This window comes from Dryobates pubescens, chromosome 28 (genome assembly GCF_014839835.1).
Source record: "Dryobates pubescens isolate bDryPub1 chromosome 28, bDryPub1.pri, whole genome shotgun sequence".
NCBI classification, from domain to species: domain Eukaryota; kingdom Metazoa; phylum Chordata; class Aves; order Piciformes; family Picidae; genus Dryobates; species Dryobates pubescens.
Genome location: NC_071639.1, coordinates 12,618,719 through 12,641,189, shown reverse-complemented (window position 1 = coordinate 12,641,189; position 22,471 = coordinate 12,618,719). Strand labels below are relative to the sequence as shown.

General features: G+C 43.9%; 1 protein-coding gene across 3 annotated transcripts in view; it reads right to left on the bottom strand.

The window, feature by feature from the left end:
* HACE1 (HECT domain and ankyrin repeat containing E3 ubiquitin protein ligase 1) overlaps positions 1-21,076 on the bottom strand; it is a 33,904-nt gene extending 12,828 nt beyond the window's left edge. The window contains exons 1-15 of one of the 3 annotated variants that reach the window (XM_054173967.1): positions 20,893-21,076; positions 17,831-17,885; positions 16,876-16,965; positions 15,916-16,020; positions 14,121-14,196; positions 13,152-13,283; positions 11,931-12,013; positions 9,307-9,403; positions 8,788-8,889; positions 6,351-6,457; positions 5,206-5,452; positions 3,688-4,010; positions 2,456-2,524; positions 1,158-1,245; positions 245-356 (exon numbers count right to left, since the gene is read on the bottom strand). In XM_054173967.1, coding sequence (XP_054029942.1) covers positions 245-356; positions 1,158-1,245; positions 2,456-2,524; positions 3,688-4,010; positions 5,206-5,452; positions 6,351-6,457; positions 8,788-8,889; positions 9,307-9,403; positions 11,931-12,013; positions 13,152-13,283; positions 14,121-14,196; positions 15,916-16,020; positions 16,876-16,965; positions 17,831-17,885; positions 20,893-20,968 — 1,762 coding nt within the window. In that variant the 5' untranslated portion in view covers positions 20,969-21,076. Of the gene's footprint in view, positions 1-244; positions 357-1,157; positions 1,246-2,455; positions 2,525-3,687; positions 4,011-5,205; positions 5,453-6,350; positions 6,458-8,787; positions 8,890-9,306; positions 9,404-11,930; positions 12,014-13,151; positions 13,284-14,120; positions 14,197-15,915; positions 16,021-16,807; positions 16,966-17,830; positions 17,886-20,892 lie in introns of those variants that run through there. The other 2 variants (XM_054173968.1, XM_054173969.1) reach the window with 2 other exon arrangements.
* Positions 21,077-22,471: the final 1,395 nt, after the last annotated feature.

Sequence of the window (22,471 nt, the reverse complement as noted above, 5' to 3'; positions counted from 1 at the left end):
CCCCTCAGTCGTCTCTTCTGAAGGTTAAAAGCAACCCAGGCTCCTCCAGCCATTCCTCACAGGACCTGTGTTCAAGGCCCTTCACCAGCTTAATTGCTCTTCTCTGGACATGCTCCAACACCTCAGTGTCCTTCTTGAAGTGAGAGGCCCAAAACTGAACACAATCTTCGAGATGTGGCCTCACCAATACCAAAGGGGGGGAGCACATTTCAAACAGGTACTAATTCCAGTGACAACACAATACCTCTGTGAACCAAAAGGATGTCATTCTCATTGACAGGCCTGTGCACCATGTCTGAATCTGGCTGTCCAGCATGCAGGTGTTCATAGAACCATTCACAGCGGTCTTTAAAAGGCTACAAACCAAGGGGTAAGCCACATTAGATACATGCATTCAACCCAAGCAATTCCTCACTCCTAAGCATGACTGGAAATGTTATGAATACTTCTCAACCCATTTTGGAGATGTGCAGAGAGGTGCTCAGTGCTGCCTCAATATGCTATAAAGTATTTGGGGAAAAGGAAAGGACCAGAGATGCCCTTCAGCACTTGCTGACTCGGATGTGCAGAGAGACTGGGCCACCAGTTACTCAGAAATAGCTGTGGGAGTTTGCCACACAGCAGAAAATAGCACCACAACATCTCTTCCAGGGCAGGGAGCCAGGATTCATAGAATGGTTTGGGTTGGAAGGGACCTTAATGATCATCTAGTTCCAATCCCCCTGCCATGGGCAGGGCCACCTTCTACTAGACCAGGTCAGCCCCCGGCTGCTCTAACGCTGCTGATTATCAACCACAGCTTAGTACAGAAGCACAAGTGATAGAAAGGAGCAATCTTTGCCCTAAAGTTCATTCAAACCAATAAATACTGGCAAGTTACCTCTGTTTAACTAGAAGCTGGGACTTGTAAGGCCTGTTTAAGGTTGGCCATATCAAAAGGGCCTTACACAGGAATTTGAAGGAATCAGTAGGACAGAAATCTGGCTGCCATGTCTGTTTCATGTGATTTTTTTCCTCATCCTATGTTCAGAAGCACTGCAGCCCACACTTTGTTTTTCCACCCTCCAACACATGAATTTTTGTTTTAAAAGTATTCTCAAAGAAAACACTTCCTTGAGACCCCTGGAAGTTGGAACTAGGCACCTCCTAACATTCACCTGAGCTTTTATGATGTGCATGAATCTGGACATCAGTTCAGGACACTCCAGGAGAAAGTGGAAGTGATCAAAGATTATTTTGGGATTTCTGAAAGAAAAATAGGTTAGAAGCCTGTTAGTCAGAGATCTAATAATAATGCTTCATGACACACAAAGGTAACATAAAAAGACAATGCAATTAGTCATAGAGAAAAGCTTCAGACTCTGTTTTGAGATGTTCCCCTAACTATTGATTGCAAATGACTTACAGAATCATAGAATGGTTTAGGTTGGAAGAGACCTCCAAAGGTCATCTAATCCAACCCCTCTGCAGCCAGCAGGGACATCCTCCACTAGATCAAGTTGCTCAGTCTTGTCCAGCCTGACCTTGAATAGTTACGGGGACAGGGCCTCAACTACCTCCCTAGGCAACCTGTTGCAGTGTTCCACCAGCCACATGGTACAGAACTTGTTCCTAACATCCAATCTAAATCTGCTCTGCTCTCATTTCAGACCATTGCCCCTTGTCCTCTCACTGCAGGCCTTCACAAGGAGTCCCTCTGCAGACTTCTTGTAGCCCCCTTCAGGTACTGGAAGGCCACTGAGTCTCCCCAGAGCCTACTGTCCTCCAAGCAGCTCTCCAGTCAGGAGGTTATAAACTGGGAAGTCACAGAGAATCAAAGAGGCTTAGACTTATTTAAGAATTCAACAAATAGAAACCCTTCTGAGGAAGAGTGGAAGTTTTCATCTGCCTCCAAAGGGTAGGCTTTATTTGGAACAAAGCTGAGGAAAGAATCCATTCAAGAAATCATTTTGCTGCTCTGTGAAAAAGATTTTCTTCATGAGACTCTTATAAAGGGCTTACACATAGATTGGATTGAGTTGGAAGGGACAAAACCATAAGCAGGGACACCTTCCACTAGCCCAGGCTGCTCAAGGCTTCATCCAGCCTGGCCTGGAACTCCTCCAGTGAGGTAGCATCCATGACCTTTTTAGGCAGCCTGTTCCAGTGTCTCCCCACCCTCACTGCCAAGCATTTCTTCCTAGTCTCCCACCTAAATGTTCCCTCCTCAAGCTTCAATCCATTCCCTCTTGTCCTATCACTACAAGCCCTTGTAAAAACTCCCTCCCTAGCTTTCTTATATGCATTGAAGCCTGAGCTCACTTGCATTTGGTTAAGACCATTATAGTGCATATGGCACACATGTCACAACAACAACCTAAAACCACAGCTGGGCAAGAAGAAAACTATGAGTCTGAATTACTGGGGGGAGATTTAACAGCAAGAAATGATAAATTCCCTGTTTTTTGAAGCTTACCTGTTCACAAAACACTTCAGGACATCATCATGTTTGCAGACAAACTCTATAAACCGAGGTGATGTCATCCTGGTCAAAGAAAGCACAAGATGCTTTTGGTTAATGAAGCTGAAAAGAACTTGAATTACACAAACTGTTGCATTGTTTTGTTGGGGTTTCCCCCCCCAATTAAATAATATGCAAATAGAAGCTGATGTTCTTGAACTGGTCAATCATGGAACAAAACTCTCAGCAGCATTAAGATTTCACAATAAACTGATAGAAAAGGCAAAAAAAATGCCAATAATCAAGAAGGTCAAGCAACCTACTCACTAATTGTTAACAGCTACTGGAACACGTGGAGGTACACACCTGGCTATTGAATCCCTCCAGCCCTCAACACATCAGTGGAAGCACCTAAAGCATCAGTTCTTCCACAGATCCACAACATCCACACACTGTTCTATACACTTGATCACCCTATAAACCCTCCCACCACACATCTTCTAAATCATGGTAAGTGATGAAGAGGCACAGGAAGAAATATCATTAGGATGTCACACTCCATAATGGGGGGCAAGGAGGCATTGAAAAGCTTTGTGAAATAAAAGAACTGCTTGCCCAGCAAGAATAAGCACAAAACACAAAACTGTGTTTGTAAAGCCAGGACAGGATTCCAAGTGAACATCACTTTGAGATTGAGCTTTTCTTGCTAGAACTTTGTGCAGCACAGCCAAATGAGTCTTACCCCAAGCTGTCATTTTCATGCACAAATACAATTCTTAAGGTTTCTTTCTGATCTTGTAGCTCTTCTTGCTGGATAATGCCATTCAATTCAGGGGCAATTTCACATGAAGAACCAACAGCAAGAGCAGTTAACTTTCAGGAGATAAAAACTGCATTACCTGCAAGTGTCCCATGTTTAGAAAGGGCCATTAGATATTTTAGTACAATGCCCCAGCACAGCTACATTCACAGGCAGCAGCACAATGGAAATGATACTGTGCCATGAGAGCCAAAAAACCCAAACCAAACAAAGGGGGAAAAAACCAAACCAAAACAAACACACCACCCCACAAACAAACAAACACCACTAAAACCCAGTGTTCCAATACTTGAACCACCAAAAGCATTAAAAAGAATACCCTTGACTGTCACTGATATCATCTGGTCAGCACCAACACTCTTCCAAGAAAGAACATAGGATTTTTAATCTGCAACAGTTCAGGTAAGAAACAGCCCCCTCTCCTTACCCCTGAGGCATCTGACAGGAGCAGCACATATAAAAGGCTTGAATGACAGCACTTAGCCTGTTTGCTGTCATGGAGATAACATCCTGGCAATCAGCACAGGCTTCCTGCTTCCCAGCAGGATCGTAAGCATCAGCAGATAGCTCTTTTCTGCCCTCAGTTCCTGCAGTAGGGAAGGAAGGTGTAGGAGCAGCATCCTGGTGATCTGGTGCTTTTTGCTTCAGTAAAATAGAAGTGATGTTGGCAGAGTCCCTTTTGTTTGTCATCAGCTCGGTGGCTATAAGAACGAGCCACTCATCCAGGGAATGCCAGAGCAGTTCCAGTGGCTGCAACAAACACATGCAAAAAACCAAACCAAAACAGGGACATGTTGACATTAGAGAATACTCACAATGTGATAATGCCCTTAAGGCAAACAAATACCATGCAAATTTAAAACTTTTAAATGATCCTTTAGAAGTCATTGCAGAGATAAGAGTCAAATACTCAGGAAAAAAGAGGTCTCTACTGGTAGCCATGGAGCACAAAGGAAAAAAGTAATATAGAAAGGAAATAATCAAGCAGCAGATAAACTAATTTAGAAAGGGTGAAACACTACACAATCAAACAGTTTGGCCTCGTGGCTGTCATCCAGCACACTGCTGCAGTCAAGGAGAGAAACAATACACATGCTGAGCTGCCGGAGTGTGTCAGTTCTTTAAAGCCTGGCTCAGAGAAGCTCCCTGGACATAGCAGATGGAGCAAACCCCAGACAATACAACTGAGATTCAAATCCATATCCACATATCCAGTGAGATGTGAGCTCCTACAGCTCATTTTGATAGTAGCCCAGATGCCTCACAGTAAAGGTCACCAATACCAGCCCTGTGAAACTGAACAGCATCAGCAGAATCTCACATCCATTTTTCACGTTATCCAATTTATCAAAGTCAATCCTTACTCACTACCACCAGCTTCAAACCAACAACACTGAAACCTGGTACAATTCCATCATTGCACATCTTATAACCAATACATCCAGCTTTAACCACCAGATTCAAACCAATATAACTGAAATCTGGTAGAATTCCAGCCTCACTCTTTTGTTCTGAGGTGCTGACAGAGGAGACACAGAGCTGGGAGAGCTGTGGCTTGTAATAAAATTCAAGAGCAACTTGGAACAAACATCATGGTCACAGTGAAAACACTGAACAGACTAAGAATTCAGCTGTGAAGCTGGATACAACTGAACTCCCAAGGAATCTCCAAACAGCATTTTGGAATTACATTAATACCATTTATTATAAACAGAACCCTGTTTTGAGATTGCTACACTCTCAACTAGCATCATAGAAAATGAAAATTGAGTTCACCAAAATCAGCTGGGTAATTAAACCTTCAACAACTAATAAACAATGTATTTAATAAAAAACAAACAGAAATCATGAGGTGAGAGGTGCACAGCAGTTAAATGAAGCCAGTGGAAGAAGTAAAAGAAGGAGGTTTAACTTAAGAAGGGGTAGGGACATCAACCAAACTTACTTCCTGTTCATGAGATGTCTGATTAATGAATGCATGCTTTGTGAAATTCATCTCTTTAAGGTCTATCTTCCTAACAACATCATATACTTTTCTGACCTTGAACACCTGACTTCTTGGAGTTTTATTTCCATTGTAGCCCATGTCATTGCCATTACTGGGAGAGGATGGGCCAATGCGAAAGACATGGCAAAACATCCTCACGATCCTCAAGAGACTCTTCATTTGAGCTTCATAATTACTTGACAAGCTGGGAGGGGGGAAAAATGGAATGTTAAATTTCTCTTCCTAGAGGAAACAATTTAATATATTGAGAAGTAAGCAAATCTAATGGTAGGGTCTGACACATGCTGAAAAAAAAGAACCAACACACCCTTAAGCTTAAATCCTAAAGAACCTTAGCTTTCACTTCCTGCACCTGCCCCAAAGTCAGACAGAAGCACTGTAACCTTAGTAACGAGGTCACAATCTCAGCTAGAAGTGAAGAACAGCAAATTCCACATCTTGCAAGATGCTTGTTTTCACACACATCTACACCTCTCATCAACCACTGGTAAGAAAGTCAATGTCCTACAGTAAGGATCTCCAAATGCATGAAACAAATTGGGATATCCAGATGAAAATGGTTTTCAATCCAGAGAAGAGAGCATCCAACAGTAAAAGCACACTGACTGATCTGAGCTGCTGCCACAGCCCACCCTCACCCAGCTGCTACCCTCAGTGCCCAGTAACTACCTCAGTCAGACAAGGGACCAGTAAAGATCAACCCAACTAACCCAACAGAAAACACACTTCTGGGTGAGCTACAGAGAATCACAGACTGCCAGCTTGGAAGGGACCCTAAGGATCATCTAGTCCAGCCTTCCTAGGTGATGGTGGAGTTGAAATGAGCTGGCCCAGCACCCTGCCAAGCTGAGTCTTCAAACTGACTAACTCAAGCTTCTTGGCATTAGCAGCTCCACATAAGAGCACCAACTTTCTGTCCTGAAGTCCTCATGAAGACAGTGACCTAGACAGGCACTGTTATGCAGAATCACATCTGAGAACCACCTACTGCAACACATGCCCAGTATCAGATCCTTTCAATTATTAAAACTACTACATGACACTAACTACTATCAGCCTACTTATGATCTTCTCACACTTACCTAAGCAGTTTGTGACCATTTGTTGTAGCAACTTCAGCAAGACTTGTTAGGATTTTCAGATACTGGCTTTCGCTCTGCTGGGACAAGTGCTCCAGAACCTGCCGCAGCTGACGGATTCAAAGAGAAGAAATTGCATCCTGTCGGTGTCAGATCAACACTTCCCTTAAAACACCAGCAGCCAAGCATTAATATTTACCAATATCAATGTGTCTGTACTGTCCAACATCTAATTGAACCTCAGGTCATGTTTCATTACCAAGAATGCTAGAAAGCATCCATCCTAGTGTCAGTGTCTGCTCCAGGATAGGTGCTACTCTGGAATGCTAGGAGCACACAATGCTTAACCAGCTGCTAATTCATAAAAGCAACTTATTGTAAGTGGGGGGAAAAAATATCAGTGGGATACACTGTCAACATCTGAAAGCTAAAAAGCTTATTTTGAGTTTCATTATCCATAGTTTACCTGTTCATGACACAGTGTGAATGAACCTTGCACTGTAAAGCTTGTTCCCACTGTCTTCATTTTTGTTCCATACACTGCATGCCCTTGCTTGGGCAAGAAGTCATACCCTGCTCATCAGTAATTGTTATCATCACTTCCTCCTCAAAAACATCCTTTTTCTTGATGATACCATCACTTGTCTCACAAAGACTAAATGCTGCAGATGTCCAGACACTGCCCTGTCTTCAGCTCCTTTGCTTTATGCTTTTCTTCTAGCTTGGACCTTATTCTGCAGAGAAGCTAACTGTTGAGTGGCACTGCCCCTCATGCACTCCTAATACAGCCTCATCTACTCCCTTCTCTCTCACCTCCAGAAAGCTCAGTAATCCTCCTCTCCTCCTGTAGAAAGCTGGAATGAAAAGGAACTTCATAAAGCTCATCTGCCCCATAGCAGGAACATCTGAATCAGCAATCCAAAGTGGCTTCCCTACTTGCCTACCCAATTTCCAGATGTCTTCTACTCTGGAAGCCCTGCAGCTTCACTGATTGATCTCTTCTAAGACTTAATTGTCCTTGACTAGGCTGAAGTTTCTCAGGGGTCAACTGAATCTCTAGCTGCAAATGGCTAAGGCAGCATCCTGCTCCCTGCAGTCTGCAGGTAATTCTTCCAGTTTGCCAATAACATTTCAAATATGAGTCCTGACTTCTAAGACACATTAGTCTCTTCATGCCATCTCTTTCAGGTATGAGCTAGTCACTAACCAAGACATTGGGCAGAACAGCTCAGGTTTGGCCACAGAAGACCATACTTAAAGTCTGCTTCCATGCTGGCAATGAAGCATGCCTATACCATGTATTATCTACTAGATTTTGCACACTCTCTCATTCAGATCTTGCTTTTGCACACACCTCCACCATTACTCACACAGATGAAATCATTTTTCTTGCTGTCTTCACTTTGCCATTTTCCTCTCTGTAGAAAGCCTTTTTTGTTCTGTTTTGTTCAGCTTTCCCTTTTATCTGAAATCCTCTACACCATCTCCCAATGCTTCTAACACACACTTCTGGGAATTCTCACCTGTCATTTCACTTTGTAAAACTCAGCCCTGGCTCTGAAATTTAAACAGTGTCTCTGTATAGACTTCTAAATCCCCAGTCTTGTAGTGGAACTAATGGGATTACAGAGAACAATAACACCTTCAAAAATCTAGCAAACAAAGTTCAGTGAAGTGGCAGCCTGTACCTTACTAAATCTAAGCTTTTTATTCCTTAAGAAAGAAAAGTAAATTACAGGCTGTGAAATGGTTTGCAGTTATTTCCAACCAAACAGTAAATTAAAAATTCACAGCCAGCTAGATTTGGAAAGGGGGAAAAAAAACAACCCACCTCATTTTTCCTTCCTCCTAAGCAATCAAGCAACAAAACTTATTTTCCTTGCCTTTCCTTTGCTTTAGATTGCACTGCCCCACAATAATAAAAGAAACAAGACACAGAAGAAAAGGGAACAGAAAAGTTTCATCTACCGCCATAATAAGAAAAGGGAATTGTGGCTGCAATCTTTCACACTCTAATTGTACAAGGCAACTTCAAAGAGATGAGAGCTCATACTCTGAGCGCTCAGGCTCATTCTAGATGATTCAAGCCTTGAGACACAGCCTAGAATGGATGTCTGCAGATAACCACTAAATGAAGGAAAATAGACCCCATCACACAAAATAATTGCTGGCAGAGAATTCTATACATACTCCCTTCTACCGAAGGCTGCAACAAGTCTGCTCTTCCAATTCTTACCCTGCCTAGATTGCTTTGCCAGATATGAAGGTAGAACACTACATTAGAATAAAAACTCTATCCACAGGGGAAGAAAAATAGTGGCCAACTACTGTGGCACTGACAGTCAGCTGCTGGTGGTGGCTACTAATCAGGATACTCATTAAAGCAATGAGATCTCCACAACAGAGATCAGGAAGCACCAAAGCCATCCCCCTGGATTACCATGTTCTCCCGGAGATCTTCATTCTGTGTCATCTGGATTATTGTCTGGAAAAGTCGAGGATGGTACTGTATTAGGACTTCACAAGTCTCTCCATAGCCACCCTAAGAAGAACAAAAACCATTTTAATTACAGATCAGAACAGCAAACACCAGGTGTCACTACTCACACCTAAGAAAAGCTGACAGAACTTTATACATCCAAGTGGAGCCCTAGAGACTGCAAACTGGAAACTGAAGACAACATTTGCACCCAGGATTCACAAACCATTCAGTCAAATGGAGTTCCCCAAGCTCTGTTTTTCATGAGCTCCAATCCTGCAAAGCCTTCAAAGATGTTAAAGGCTTTTGCAAAGGGTACAAATTTGAAGCCTGCCTGTAGGATCAATTTAATTGCAAGAAAAAAAATGGGTTTGCATTTCTGTTTCACTGAAGGCTTAAAAACACCAAAAGAACACTGATCAGCTGGCACTGCAATTAGTGACAGAAATCCACAGCAAAAGAGTGTTGCTGACTCAGTACCTGTACACAGAGATCCAGTGGAGTGACACCATTTTTGTCTGGTAAATATTTGGCTCCTCTCATCAAGAGAATTTGTGCAGTGTCTCTCTGACCATGGCTATGCAAAAGAAGAGAAGAAAGAGTTAATAGAGCATTCATGCTCTGAGTGATAAATCTGACTTTACTGCATCCAACAAATAAACCCAACATGATAGGAGAAAACAAATAGTTATGGTATGAAGCTAAGGAGAAGCACAGGGTGGAAGATAATGTCATTTATATTCTTCTGCTCCTTTTCAAGGCCGCTGCAGAAGCACAGTGTAAAATTAGGTATAGCCCATTTATCAAGCCAGAGTTACCCTCATCATTCAGAAATGATTAATCTTAGCCCAGCCTCATAAATACACATGAGCTGCATTTCCTGAAAAAGTAAGAGAAAAAACCCAACCAAACAAAGCTTTCTCAATTTACATCCTAATTTCCTTCACAGAGTTTGCTTCACTGAGTTCTTTGCTCACTCCTACCTGATTTGGGGGGGGGGGGGTGGAAAATGATCTAATTGCACCTTAACCACCAAAAAATACTAGCAAGATTCTTTTTACTCTCTGATAAAACATCATCTTTTTGCATGACAGTTCAATACATCAACTCTTGGCTCTAATTTCTTTTAACCAATAGCCTGGGAATGTGAAGAGTGATGAGTTTGACTTTTCTGTTCAGTATCTATTCCCCAGTCTCACCCAGCTATTCATGGGTTGTACAGCTGTGTTTCCTTCAGCTGAGAGTTTCACCACTCTTCCAACAGCCCATCATTGCAGAGAGAAAAAGAAGACCAAAGATTATTTCTATCCCTCAACATCTAGAACATATACTTCCCAAAACTCTTTCTTCTGAAGAAAACAAGAGATTGGGTACCAGCAATTAGATGTTGACTTCATTAAAAACATATTGAGTTGATTACATTGACAAATGTAAAGGGTGAAATGAGAGACTGATAGAAAACATTGCAATTAGGGTTAGGGATACAAGCTCCTCAATGAAGGTTGAGATCATAACCCAGCTTGCAGAGCAGCTTTTACACAAATCTTTGAGTATCTGCTGCCCTGGAACACACCAAGGCTGCCTGCACTAATAAGGGCATAGGAAATGTGACAACAGCTCAGGGTCAAGAGAGAGCTCCACTGGCCTCACTAGTTCCCAGTTGAGCTCTCCTTGTTTGTCTCCCTGTTCAAGTCCTTCCAGTCCAGCTAACCACCAGGTCAACCTAACAGACTTTGCCCCAATGTAGCTAACCACCAGGTCAACCTAACAGACTTTGCACAATGCAAACAAACATTCAGAGTCAACTCCCAGCTTTCAGAAAGGAGCTACCAGCCTGCTCAAAGCCTCCCCACTGCAGTTCTCTACACTAAGGACACAACTTTTATTCAACAGTGCTTTCAAAGCCAGACTTGGAGCACTGATACCCATCGCCAGCCACTGCTACCACATTCTGGTCTGTCACCAGGGATCTGCAACCTCTCTTCCAGGTGGCAGCAGCACCCACTGACACTTCTGACAAGGAGACACAGACTTCCACTCACACCCTGTTTATACCACCCTGCCAGCTGCTCCAGTTGTTAATTCCTAAAAGAACATCCCTGCTGTACGAGCAACACGTTCCCTTCTCCTGGAAAGCCTCCAAACCCAGGCAAGCTGCTTACTTCTTTTGAACTGCATGCCAATACCAGTCCCTAAATCAAGCACCAAGGCATCTGATTAGGCAGCACCTAATTATTCTCCCCTTCTCAGCTAACAAGAGTCAGCACACACTAGCTGCAGAGATCAGGGTTCCCACAGCGTAACTCTTGGCAGGCCACCAGGTCAGTTCATCTCTCCTTTTGCTTATATTAACATTTAATCAGAGGTGAACCATTTAATCTGTAACCAAAGCAGAGGGATTATAAAAATGTAAATGTTCTACAGAACTGTGCCAATTAAAATAAAAGGTCATTTATCACAGGTGATTAGTTTTGAAATAAAACTAAACTGTGAGGGGAACAGAGCTGATCAAAGCAACAAGGTAATTTCAACTCAGCATTGCCAGTTTTAAGGCATAAATGCACATTTCACACACACACTGCAATACCAGAACACACATTCTGGTCAAACTTGCCTTATAAAAGGCTGCATTTTCAGTTTGCTGACAATAACCTAAGCTGGCAGACCTCATTTTCTCAGTTGAGGAGTCATAGATTTATGACTCATGCTAGAGCATGCACAGCTGTGTGTTTAACATGTCTGACAGAAAAAGGTCCACAAGCCTGCGGTACTCAGGGAAGTATTTAGGTGAGACAAACTACATTCAAACACTAGACAAGACCAAATAGCAGTCAGTTTTGCTGTTTCACAGTATCACCAAGGTTGGAAGAGACCTCAAAGATCATCAAGTCCAACCTGTCACCACAGACCTCATGACTAGACCATGGCACCAAGTGCCACGTCCAATCCCCTCTTGAACCCCTCCAGGGACGGTGACTCCACCACCTCCGACATGTTTCCTACATTTTGTGCTTTCTAATCACTGTTACTGCAGAAAGGGAGGGAAAATAAAAATCAATCTATTTCACTTGGAGCACAGTATTGAAAAGTTAAAATTGTGTAACCTGCAAGCAAAATAGAGTGGAGTTGCCCCTGACACGTTTGGCCTGTTTATATCTGCGCCGCTGTCCAGCAAACACTGCACAGTCTAGAAGAGAAGAAAACAGCAGCATTAGGACCAAAAAAACCCACCAAAAAGGTCTCTAGGCTTGCAACTACTTAATGCCATGCATGTCTGGATACACTGAAGGATTTAAATTTTTTAGTGATGAGTCTCAAAACCACAATTCCTAAACACTATCTGGAAAATCATGGCTGGCAGAGCTCAGAGAGCTGCCTCTGAACTTCCCAGTTTAGTAACAAGGCCTTTTATTGAAGTTCAGCTAATCCCAAGGACCCCTAGAACTACAGCCTGTTGGGAAAGGAATCCCACATTTTTCAGGGAGGTAAACCACAAGACAGTGACAGCCATGAACAGCCTTATCAGAAGGTGAAGTTTTAACCACACAGTAGAAGCAAGCAAAACCTGAGGTATGAAAACACTGAGCAGATTCTCAAACAACTTTTGCTATACTCCAGTCACCTAAAGCAGATAAGTCTACAGAGAACAACTCCATGGAATTTGGTCTTCCAAAGCCAAGATCTGACAATTACAAGAGAGCAGAAAGATAATTTGGGGTTTTGAGCAGTAAATAGCTCTGTGTAGCTGTAATGCAGCCCAAGTAAAGCATACAGAGCTCTACTCTGAAAGCAAATAGTCAACCCTAATGCAAGGCCAGGCCTAAACATTCTCCACACAGATCAATCAAAAAGCCTGTGTGAACTTGTTTACTTCTCATGTTAAATATCTAACTGACCCCACCCTGAGGTCTTGTTTTTATCCACAGGAAATGACTGTGTGCTCTAGAAATCTGAAATAACAGCATCTGGTACAATGACAAACCCCACACCTTCTACATGAGCCATGAAGAACATTTTCAAGTGTTTAAAGTTACATCAAGACCCACAATCAACAAGGCAACAACAGCACTGCACAAATGCTGAACAGCGTGAAATAGGCCATTTCAACTCCCACAAACACCAAGATCAATCACCTCCACGAGGATAAAGCAGCTGTCCCCACAGAAGTGCATGCAGCCAAGATGAAGATAAACCATAGTTCTTCCTACTTCTAACTCTGTCTGTGCAAACTACCCTGGAGTTCATAGCAAATCCACATGCACCAACACTAAGGCATCAGCCAACTCTCCACAAACCCAATGTGTTGATGGAATTTAGAGACTTACTGTCTTGTGTCCATTCTGACAAGCCACATGAAGGGCTGTCTGACCCATGGCATCTTCAACATCCACATTGCTGACATGCTGAACAAGATCATGAAGCAGTTCTGTTCGTCCATTAACAGCCAACCAGTGGATCTAAGGGCATTTCAGAAACAGGATTTTAAACCTGACTATTATTGGCAACATTTTCACAAAGGGAAGCTTTGAACAATACTAACACAGAGATAGCTACTTGCACAGTCACAGCTTGCACTGACCCTCCAAGGTCATTTTGTCCAACCCCCCCTGCAGTCAGCAGGGGCACCTCCAACCAGAGCAGGCTACCCAGGGCCACATCAAGTCTGATCTTGGATGTCTCCAGGGACAGGGCCTCAATCACATCCCTGGGCAAGCTGTTCCAATATTTCACCATTGTTGTTGTGAAGAACTACTACTTATGTCCAATCTAAATCTATTCTGCTCCAGTTTCAAACCATTCCCCTTCATCCTGTTCCCACAAGTCCTTCTAAACAGCCCCTCCCCAGCCTTCCTGTAGGTCCCTCTCAGATACTGAAATGCAGTTATAAGGTCTCCTTGCAGCTTTCTCTTCTCCAGGCTGAACACCCCCAACTCTCTCAGCCTGCCTTTGTAGGAGAGGTTCTCCAGCACTCTGATCATCTTCATGGCCCTCCTCTGGACCCACTCCAACAGGTCCACACCTTGTTGTGCTGGACACAGCACTCCAGGCAAGGCCTCACCAGAGCAGAGAGATGTAACAGAATCACCCCTCTTGATCTGCTGGCCATGCTTCTCTTGATTTAGCCCAGGATGTGATTTGCCTTCTGGGCTTTGATCACATCTTGTGATTCTTAAGGGTACTGGAGACACAGCAGTGTTGTTTGTTTACATGTGAAGCAGCAGAAGGTTAGGAAATTAGAATCTGCCTATTCTCCACTCATTTTTAAGAGCACCACAATAATCAACAGCACTTACTGCAGTCAAGCCTTCATTATTACAGATGTTGACATCTGCACTGTATTCCAGCAGCTTGCTCATACATTTCTTCTGGCTGTAAACAGAAGAATACATTAAAACCCTGTCAGGAAGAATCATTTACAAAGACCAGGAGCTGCACTCACTGTAATTCAAACAAATAACTGCAGGCAGTTTTACTTTATAAGGAATATAGTACTGAGCATGTGATTAAGGGAATCATAGAATGGTAGGGGTTGGAAGGGACCACTTCAAGGGCCTGAAGGGACCAATCCCCTAGCCAGAGCAGGATCACTTAGGGCAGGTCACACAGGAATGCATCCAGATGGGTCTTGAAAGTCTCCAGAGAAGGAAACTCCACAGCCTCTCTGGACAGCCAGCTCTAGAGCTCTGTCACCAGTAAAGGATTTTTTCCTCATGCTGAGGTGGAACTTCCTGGGTTCCAGTTTATATCCATTGCCCCTTGTCCTACCACAGGACATCACTGAAATGTGACTGGCCTCTTCTTGACAGCCACCCTTCAGATACTTATAAACATTCATAAGATCTCCTCTCAGACTGCTCTTTTCCAGACTAAACTGCCCCAGGTCCCTCAGCCTTAAGTGATCATCAGTAGCACCAGAGAGAAATTCAGTACATGTGTAACACAGCACAGGGCTAAAAATAGTCATGTAGCTGAATGTTCTTGTGGAAAGTCTAAGAAGTGCTTAGCCATCACTCTAACAGCTTCAGCTCAACACTAACTACACTCTAAAGACAAGAAACTAGAGCTCAGCTAATGGAAATCCATGAAGTTCATCATCATCTGTACACTTCAGTGAACACATTTACAGTACAGCACTAAATCATTATTTAATGAGACACTCATTGTAACACTACCTAAATCTTTGGCAGCCCAGCTGCCTTACTGAAAGCAGGGGTGGTTTTCCTCCTGCATCTTTTGTTTGGTCTTCTAATGCTCTCTAGTAAAGCTCTAAGTGCTTTACCCTTAAGAAATTCATCCTTATTTTTCCTTTTCTAATTGGTACCTTTCACACCCTTCTCATGCCTCCTTTCCACATAGCTGTCTCCTAAGTGTATTTCTGCATTTCATCATGAACCACTTGGCTACCTCTTCCTCCCTTACCCTACAACTATTGTTCCCACATACCCAAAAGCCACTGAACACTAACTACATTTCATGTGAAGTACCACTGATGATCTCATCCAGTTGCTGTAAGACACACATGCTCTAAAGCACAAAACAAATAACCAGTTATCAGCTGTGTGTTCCCACACCCTACAATTCAAGAAATGAGATATTAAAAGATCTTAAAAAGGTGCTTGCTCCCTGTTTTGATTTGGGTTTTCTTAATGCTCTCCTGGTATTGTGGAGGTGAACTTTGTATCCTTCTCCTTGTACTAAAAATTCCCCTGGAGACACCAGCTGAGAAAAATCTGAGAATTCCTGAACCCTCCACTGTTCTCTTTGAAATCTTCTCTTATTTAACTGAAAGGTGAATGCATCCCTTGTGCAATCACTGTTGCAAGAATCATTAAGCTGCTGCTTAACAGAAAACATGAAAATGACTGGCACTGACCCTGGCATTTCAGACACACTTCCTAGGAATTAAAAAACATCTGTTTTCTGAATATTGAAAGCATGGATTTGAACTGCCCAGTCCCTGTGTGCCATCCCCACCTTCAAAAGCGAAAGCCAAAGTATTTTGTCTGAACTATGCACACAAATATCACAAATGTCAGCTCAAAGGTGTTCTGCACAAAACCTAAGAGGTACAAAAGACATTTTCCTTACCCATTCCTTGCTGCTAAATGGAGAGGTGTGCATCCTGAAATGTCCTGGTAGTTTGGATTTGCTCCTTTTTTTAACAACAGAACAAGGCATTCAACTGATCCACAGCTAACAACAAGATAAGGAAGGGGGGAAAAGTGCAACAAGGATATTTACTGCCCAGGCCTGTAGCAATGTAAAGACAACAGCAATGCTATGGAGAGATTGCAGTCAGTAGAAAATGTTCACACAAACCCATTTTTACAGCCTCATAGTTCAAGTTACACAAAGCTAGAGGGAAGACACCTAAGTGAGAACTGACAGATCACAGCTTGCATTAATGAACAGGTTTCAGCTTTCTGTGTGATTTTAGTCACTTTAGAACCCAACAGTGAATCTTTAGGACTGCCACCTGTTTAAAATGTAAACAATTTATAGTGTTCTGCTCACTGTTTCCTCTCACCTCCCTCACCAATTCACAAAACACAACTTTCCTTTAAATAACCATTCCATCACCCATTTATTTCCCCCTGTTATGCTCCAGCATCTGGAAGTTACACTTAAAAATTTAAATACCAGGAGAATTCTAAACCTCCTGTAAATCACAGAACAGCTCAGGTTGGAAGGGACCTTGAAGATCATCTACTCCATGAGCAGGGGCACCTCTCAAGTAGGCCCAGCTGCTCAAGGCCTCATCCAACCTGGCTTTGATACAGGATACACAGAATGGCTGCGTTGCTTCGCAGACAGGAAGAAAGTATTCACCAAGACTTCCCTCACTAGACACTGGAAAGCCATTTGGTGTCAAGTGTGAAAGCTTTTCTCTCAGTGAGGCAGGCACAATGGCTAAAAGGACAAACAGAACAGAAGTGCAAAAACAAAATGTTAAACTGTACTAGAGAGTTTTCCAGCTTACATTGGTGCCTTAGATTTGTGGGAATACTGTCATTGTTAACTTCTGGACTGGACTCAAGTAAGTCTTACTTTGCTGCAATATGAAGCAAACTTCTCTTCACGCGTCCAAAGGCATAATTCACATCAAACTTGGAATTTGACAGCAGCTCCGAGACAGACCTTCAAACAGAAACAGCATCTGGATTACAATTAGCTCACACCCCCCCAACCAAGCTATCCAGCAGCTTTCCTACCCCCAGGCAAAGTTCAGAGGGATGTGAAATCAGCATGATGTAGGACACATCATATGCCAATAGGAAATTTAAATAGGACCCTTCAAGTTGCAATGAATTAGTAAAGAGAAAGTATTAGTTAAGATAAAATACTTCCAAGCAGGCCAAACTGCAAGGGAACTGGTGATTCCAACCTCCAGTAATGAGTAATTTAAAAGCCTTGCACACAATCTCAACAAGATATTACCTAGCAGAACAAATGTTTATCCTGATTAGATAAAAAGTTTACAGTTTCAAGTAAGGGCTACTACCTGCTTGCCCACAAAGCTCACCAGAAGGCACCAGCACTTAGCTGGCACTGTACAACCATCCCCACCACCCCCCAGGTCCCAACTACTTTGAGGACAACCGGGCAGGAGAAACTCAAATTGCCCATTTGAGGAACCCCAGAAGTATCAGTGTCATTGGCCAACTCTTATTCCCCATCAGAGACACCTAATGAGACTAAAAGCCTCTATATCATCGATAAATACACACTCAGAGCCACCATCCAATTACAACACTATACTTTTGTTCTTATCCTTGGACAATTTTCTCCCATCTATGGCACAAAACAAGGGAGGATTCTCAAGTAAAAATAAGCTGGGATGCAGACAGTCAGCAAATAGCTTCAGCTACAGAAGATAACTCAGCAGTTCAGGAGCAAACCCCTCAAGAGTGATCTAGAAGCTACAACTCTAGCAAACATGCTGGGTTGTTGGACCTTAAAAAACCAAACATAAACACAAAAGGAAATTCCAAGCAGCTCTCACCTATGCTGGTCAGCCATAACCATTGGCATTAACGTGTAGACTGCAGTTTCATTATCTGTAAAGAAATCAAATTACTCCATTATCAGAAAGCAATCATATATCAAATAAATTCACCTAGCATGACTGACTTACCTTGCAAAGTGCCCACTGCCCAACAGATCATTCTTTATACACAGGTTATACACACCTGAAGTGTCATTACAAAGAAAAAGCCACCATGCTTAGATAAAAGAGGTAAATAACGGGACTGAGAATATGAGACATCTTAATGTGGCTTTCTCCTTTTACATAGCAACCACTGCAGAATTTTCCATGCAGCACCCATGTCTTTAAGCTGACAATCCTGTTAATTAAAAGCCTTTAAGAAATGTGCATTAACACACACAAAAAAGCTTATTTTAAGAAGGAAGTTTCCTGTGCTCCAAGGTGAAGTGATTTCTTTAAACTAAGTTACTCCATGACCACTTTTGTCTCTAAATTTGAATATCTAAATGCAGTAAAATTCATTTCAATTTCTAATCAGCTTCACATGCCATGTTTGAAGGTAATGAAAAAAGGCCAAGGCACAAATATTCATGTCAGTGGTGGGAACAGACTGAAATTCACCTGTCCAGACCCTTCATGGTTGTCACAGTACTTGTTTGGTCACTTACAGACTTTCTGGAGTAAAATATTAATTTCAAAGGATTAGCCTGACAAACTGAAAATGCCTTAATGGAAATTAATTATTAATAACCTTAATACACTATCATTATTATTATTGCTGCATAATTGCTCTATTTTCTAGCTTAACACAAACTCCTCATTGCTGGGATTACAATCCCCACAGAGGCTTCAGGCCAATGCCAGTTTATGACATCATTTTTAAAAGCACACTCAAAACGCAGAGTCAGAGCCAACAAAGAGCCTCAAACCTACAGCTCTGAGATGCAAGACCTAGTCTGCAGGCACTGAGCCTTCACAGTGGAAGCCAGAAATGTGTCAAGCTCTTAAGTGCTCAGAAAACATCTGCTGAATGATACTATCACTTCCTCCTGGCAAGGTCACCTCAGTGCATTCACTGGCACCGGACTCAGGTGTTAATACTTGCTTTAAAAGTTAAAAAGCTCACTTAGAATTCATCATCTAGAATCCTGCCCTGACAATATAAGCTTGTTTTACTTCCTAAGAGATATCTGCTTGAATTTGGCAGAGATCCCAACGTTAAGAACCTGTCAGCACCATCCAGACAATACCCTAATGGCTACAGTACAAACAACGGAAGTTAATTAAGAACCTGGATTTAGTGCCACCTTCAGTGTAAGGAAGCTCAGACATACATCTCCACTTCCTAAGAGTATTATGACTCTTAATTTAAGGATGAAGAGCTAAACTATTGCTTCTTTTGAATTAAAGCTATCCAGATATATGTGGGAGACAAAAAACAACCCCATCTAATCCAAGAGGCCAGACACAATGCACCAGAAGCCACCAAACCACACACCACGCTAGGGCTGGCGGTGGTATTGCCCAGGCTCATTCTGTCAGGATATGTTTGGCACAGACACTACAATCCAAACCTGCTTCTCAAGAAGAGTTTAGGCAGGCCTGCAGGAACCCAGGGAACACCAAAGTCAAGAAAGAAGACCTGTAATGAGCCAAGATGTACCTAAAGTTAGATATGCTCAGAATGCAGTTTGAGATTTCAGTCCCTGAAGTCCATTTATCTCCTTATTTCAGTCTGGTTGTGATTTGTTTCATGTAATCCTCAGAAAACACCGAGGACTGACATTCCTTCCACACCACAGGGTGAGTGAAGTACTTGCTCCAGAGCCCACAGGACTTGCACTACCACAGACCTAATTACCCCTGAAGTGTAAGATAGTAACACCTAAAATAGGGGGAAAAACCCCAGCTGAAGTCATGAATTTGCCTACCCTAGTACTGGAGTAAATTTCAAGCAGCTCCAGCTGGCGGAGGTCGTGCTAAGCATCATTCACACAATCATCACCAATGAGTTAAACCGGCGCTACTACACTATTTCTGTGAGTCTGAGCTTACTTTGACAGTATTGCACCACTTTTCCCTGCTGCCACACACGGGTTTACCAGAGGCTGTAAGATCTGCCTGAGACTTCTCTGTCAGTTTTGTGACCTTCTCTGGCAGACACTGAAGCTGTTGACAGGTGACAATAAGGGAAAGGCACATCAGGTCAGCACGCGGGGGAGGTCCATATGCAGCAGCCAGGAAGTCCGAACAGAGAAAACAGAGCATTACTCACTTCCCTCCACCACCGGAGAGGAAAGCTGGCAGACAGACAGAGACCCGTCCATAAAAATAAACCCCGGAGAAAGCGCAATGACAGCGCCTAACTCACGACAGAAACTTCGGCACCTCCGGAAGTTTTTTTGCAGAGGTGGTCTTCCCAAAAGCTGGACCTGACTGCAGCACTAAACTACTTGCTACGAAAACCTGAGGCTGTATTTTCATGTCTGCCCCGATACTGGGTGGCGAGCACCCATGTGAAGTAGTTCAGAGCCAAAAAAAAACATGATAATAATCAAGCCGTGTCCAATGACAGTGACTTAGAAGACTTTTTCAAACAGAATTCGACCCAAGTGGAAACAAAATATATTAAAGAAAAAATCAAACCAACCAAACCCCCTACCCAAACCAACAAAACCCCAAACGCAGGGGAACACAAAACAAACCAACACCAACAAACAAAGCACAAAGATCTGTCGTCACTGGTGTGCCAGCAGCTACGAAGCAGTTAGCGAAGGGTTTAGCACCGGATAAAAAGAAGGTCCGGCACCCCGAGCAGCCGCTCGCCCGCGCCCTGGGGCGGCAGCAGCAGGCAGGGTACCGCCAGGCGCCGGCGGAAGGATGATGAGGGGAAGCCGGGGCTGCTCCTTATCACCACTAGAAACTTAAGCGGCACCTCGGGGCTGCCGTAGCGAGACTGTTACCTTTCTCCCGAACCTCCTCGCCCACACGACGACCCCCCCGGGCCCCGTTAGGATGGGCAGGCCGAGCCCCGGGCACCGATGGCCTCGCTACCGCCCCAGCCGCCCCTCTCCTACCGTCCGGCAGCTCCACGGTGCGGGCGCGGCGCAGGGACCTCGTCAGACGGTTGAGCTGCTCCATGGCTCTCTCCATCCTCGGGTCGCCCAACCCCGAGCCGCTAACACGGCAGCTGCTGCTGCCGCCTCTCCCCTCAGCCCATGGCGGCGGTGGCGGCGGCGGCGCCGAAGCTCCGCGGGCCGCCGCCAGCCTCGGCCCTCCGCGCAGGCGCCGGCGCCGGTGAGTGAGCGCATGGGCGGCGGGCGGAGCGTCTGAGGGCGGGCAGGCTTTGCCTCAGCCCGCTTCTGCCTGGGAGACGGGGAAATATCCATGGGATGGAGTCGGTTTTTCCAAACCTGCGGAATAGGAGGATTGAAACATCTCCCCGGTACAGGTTTTGTGCAAAGGACTAAGCTGCTGCTGTTGGAAATGGTCTCTGCTGGGTGTAGCAGTGGCGCCGGTCCAGTTAGGTAATGGCTGGACGTGATGATCATAGAATCAGAGTTGTTCCAGCTGGAAATCACCTCTGAGAAGATGAAGTCCAACCGTTCACCTAACACCGCCATGGCCACTAAACCATATCCCCGAAGTGCCACGGCCACAGGTTTCTTGAACACCGCCGGGGATGGTGACTCCAGCACCTCCCTGGGCAGCCTGTGCCAACCCCTGACCACTCTATCAGGAAAGAAATTTTTCCTAATATCCAACCTAGACCTCCCCTGGCCTAATTTCAGGCCATTTCCTCTCATCCTATCATTTGTTTCTAGGGAGAAGAGACCCAACTCCCATCTCACTGCAACCTCCTTTCAGGCAGTTGTAGAGAGCAATGAGGTCTCCCCTCAGCCTCCCTTTCCCCAAGCTAAACCCTCCCTCAGCTGCTCCTCACCAGCCCTGTCCTCCAGACCCTTCACCAGCATTGCTGCCATTCTCTCCCCACTCTCCAGAGAGGGAACCCTGTCTGGCTTGTAGTGAAGGTCCCAAAACTGAACCCAGTATTTGAGGTGCAGCCTCACCAATGCCAAAAGCAATGGCATAATCACTTCCCTGGTCCTGCTGGCCACACCATTGCTGATCCAAGCCAGGATGCCCCAGCATCCTTCTTGGCCGCCCCAGCACACTGCTGGCTTGTGTTCAGCCAGCTCTCAACCACCCCAGGCCCTTTTCTGCTGGTCAGTTTCCAGCCACTCTTCTCCTCCATCCACTGATACATGAATCTTTGTCTTTCCAGATGCTTTTTGGACTCCAAAACCTATCTTTAGTCTTGTAGTCTATGGTACTGAGAGTAAGAAAATGTAGCATTAAGCTGTTTCTTTTTTTAGCTGTTATCCAGACTGGAAATCAATTGTTTCATTTGCATATCCATCTTTTAAAAAACCAATCAATGCAACCTCACTGAGCTATCAATGGGATTTATAAGACAATAATCATGATATGGATTATGTCCACATTCATTTCTACTGCCCAGTGGAATGTGAACGTGGCTGTGCTCAGACTTGAGTGCTGAGCCTCCTTCTTTGTGCTGGAGGTGCCAAACAGTACTAATAGAGGCTATAATAATCAAAAATAACTCACAAAAAGATCTGGTTTTTTCCTGTCTTC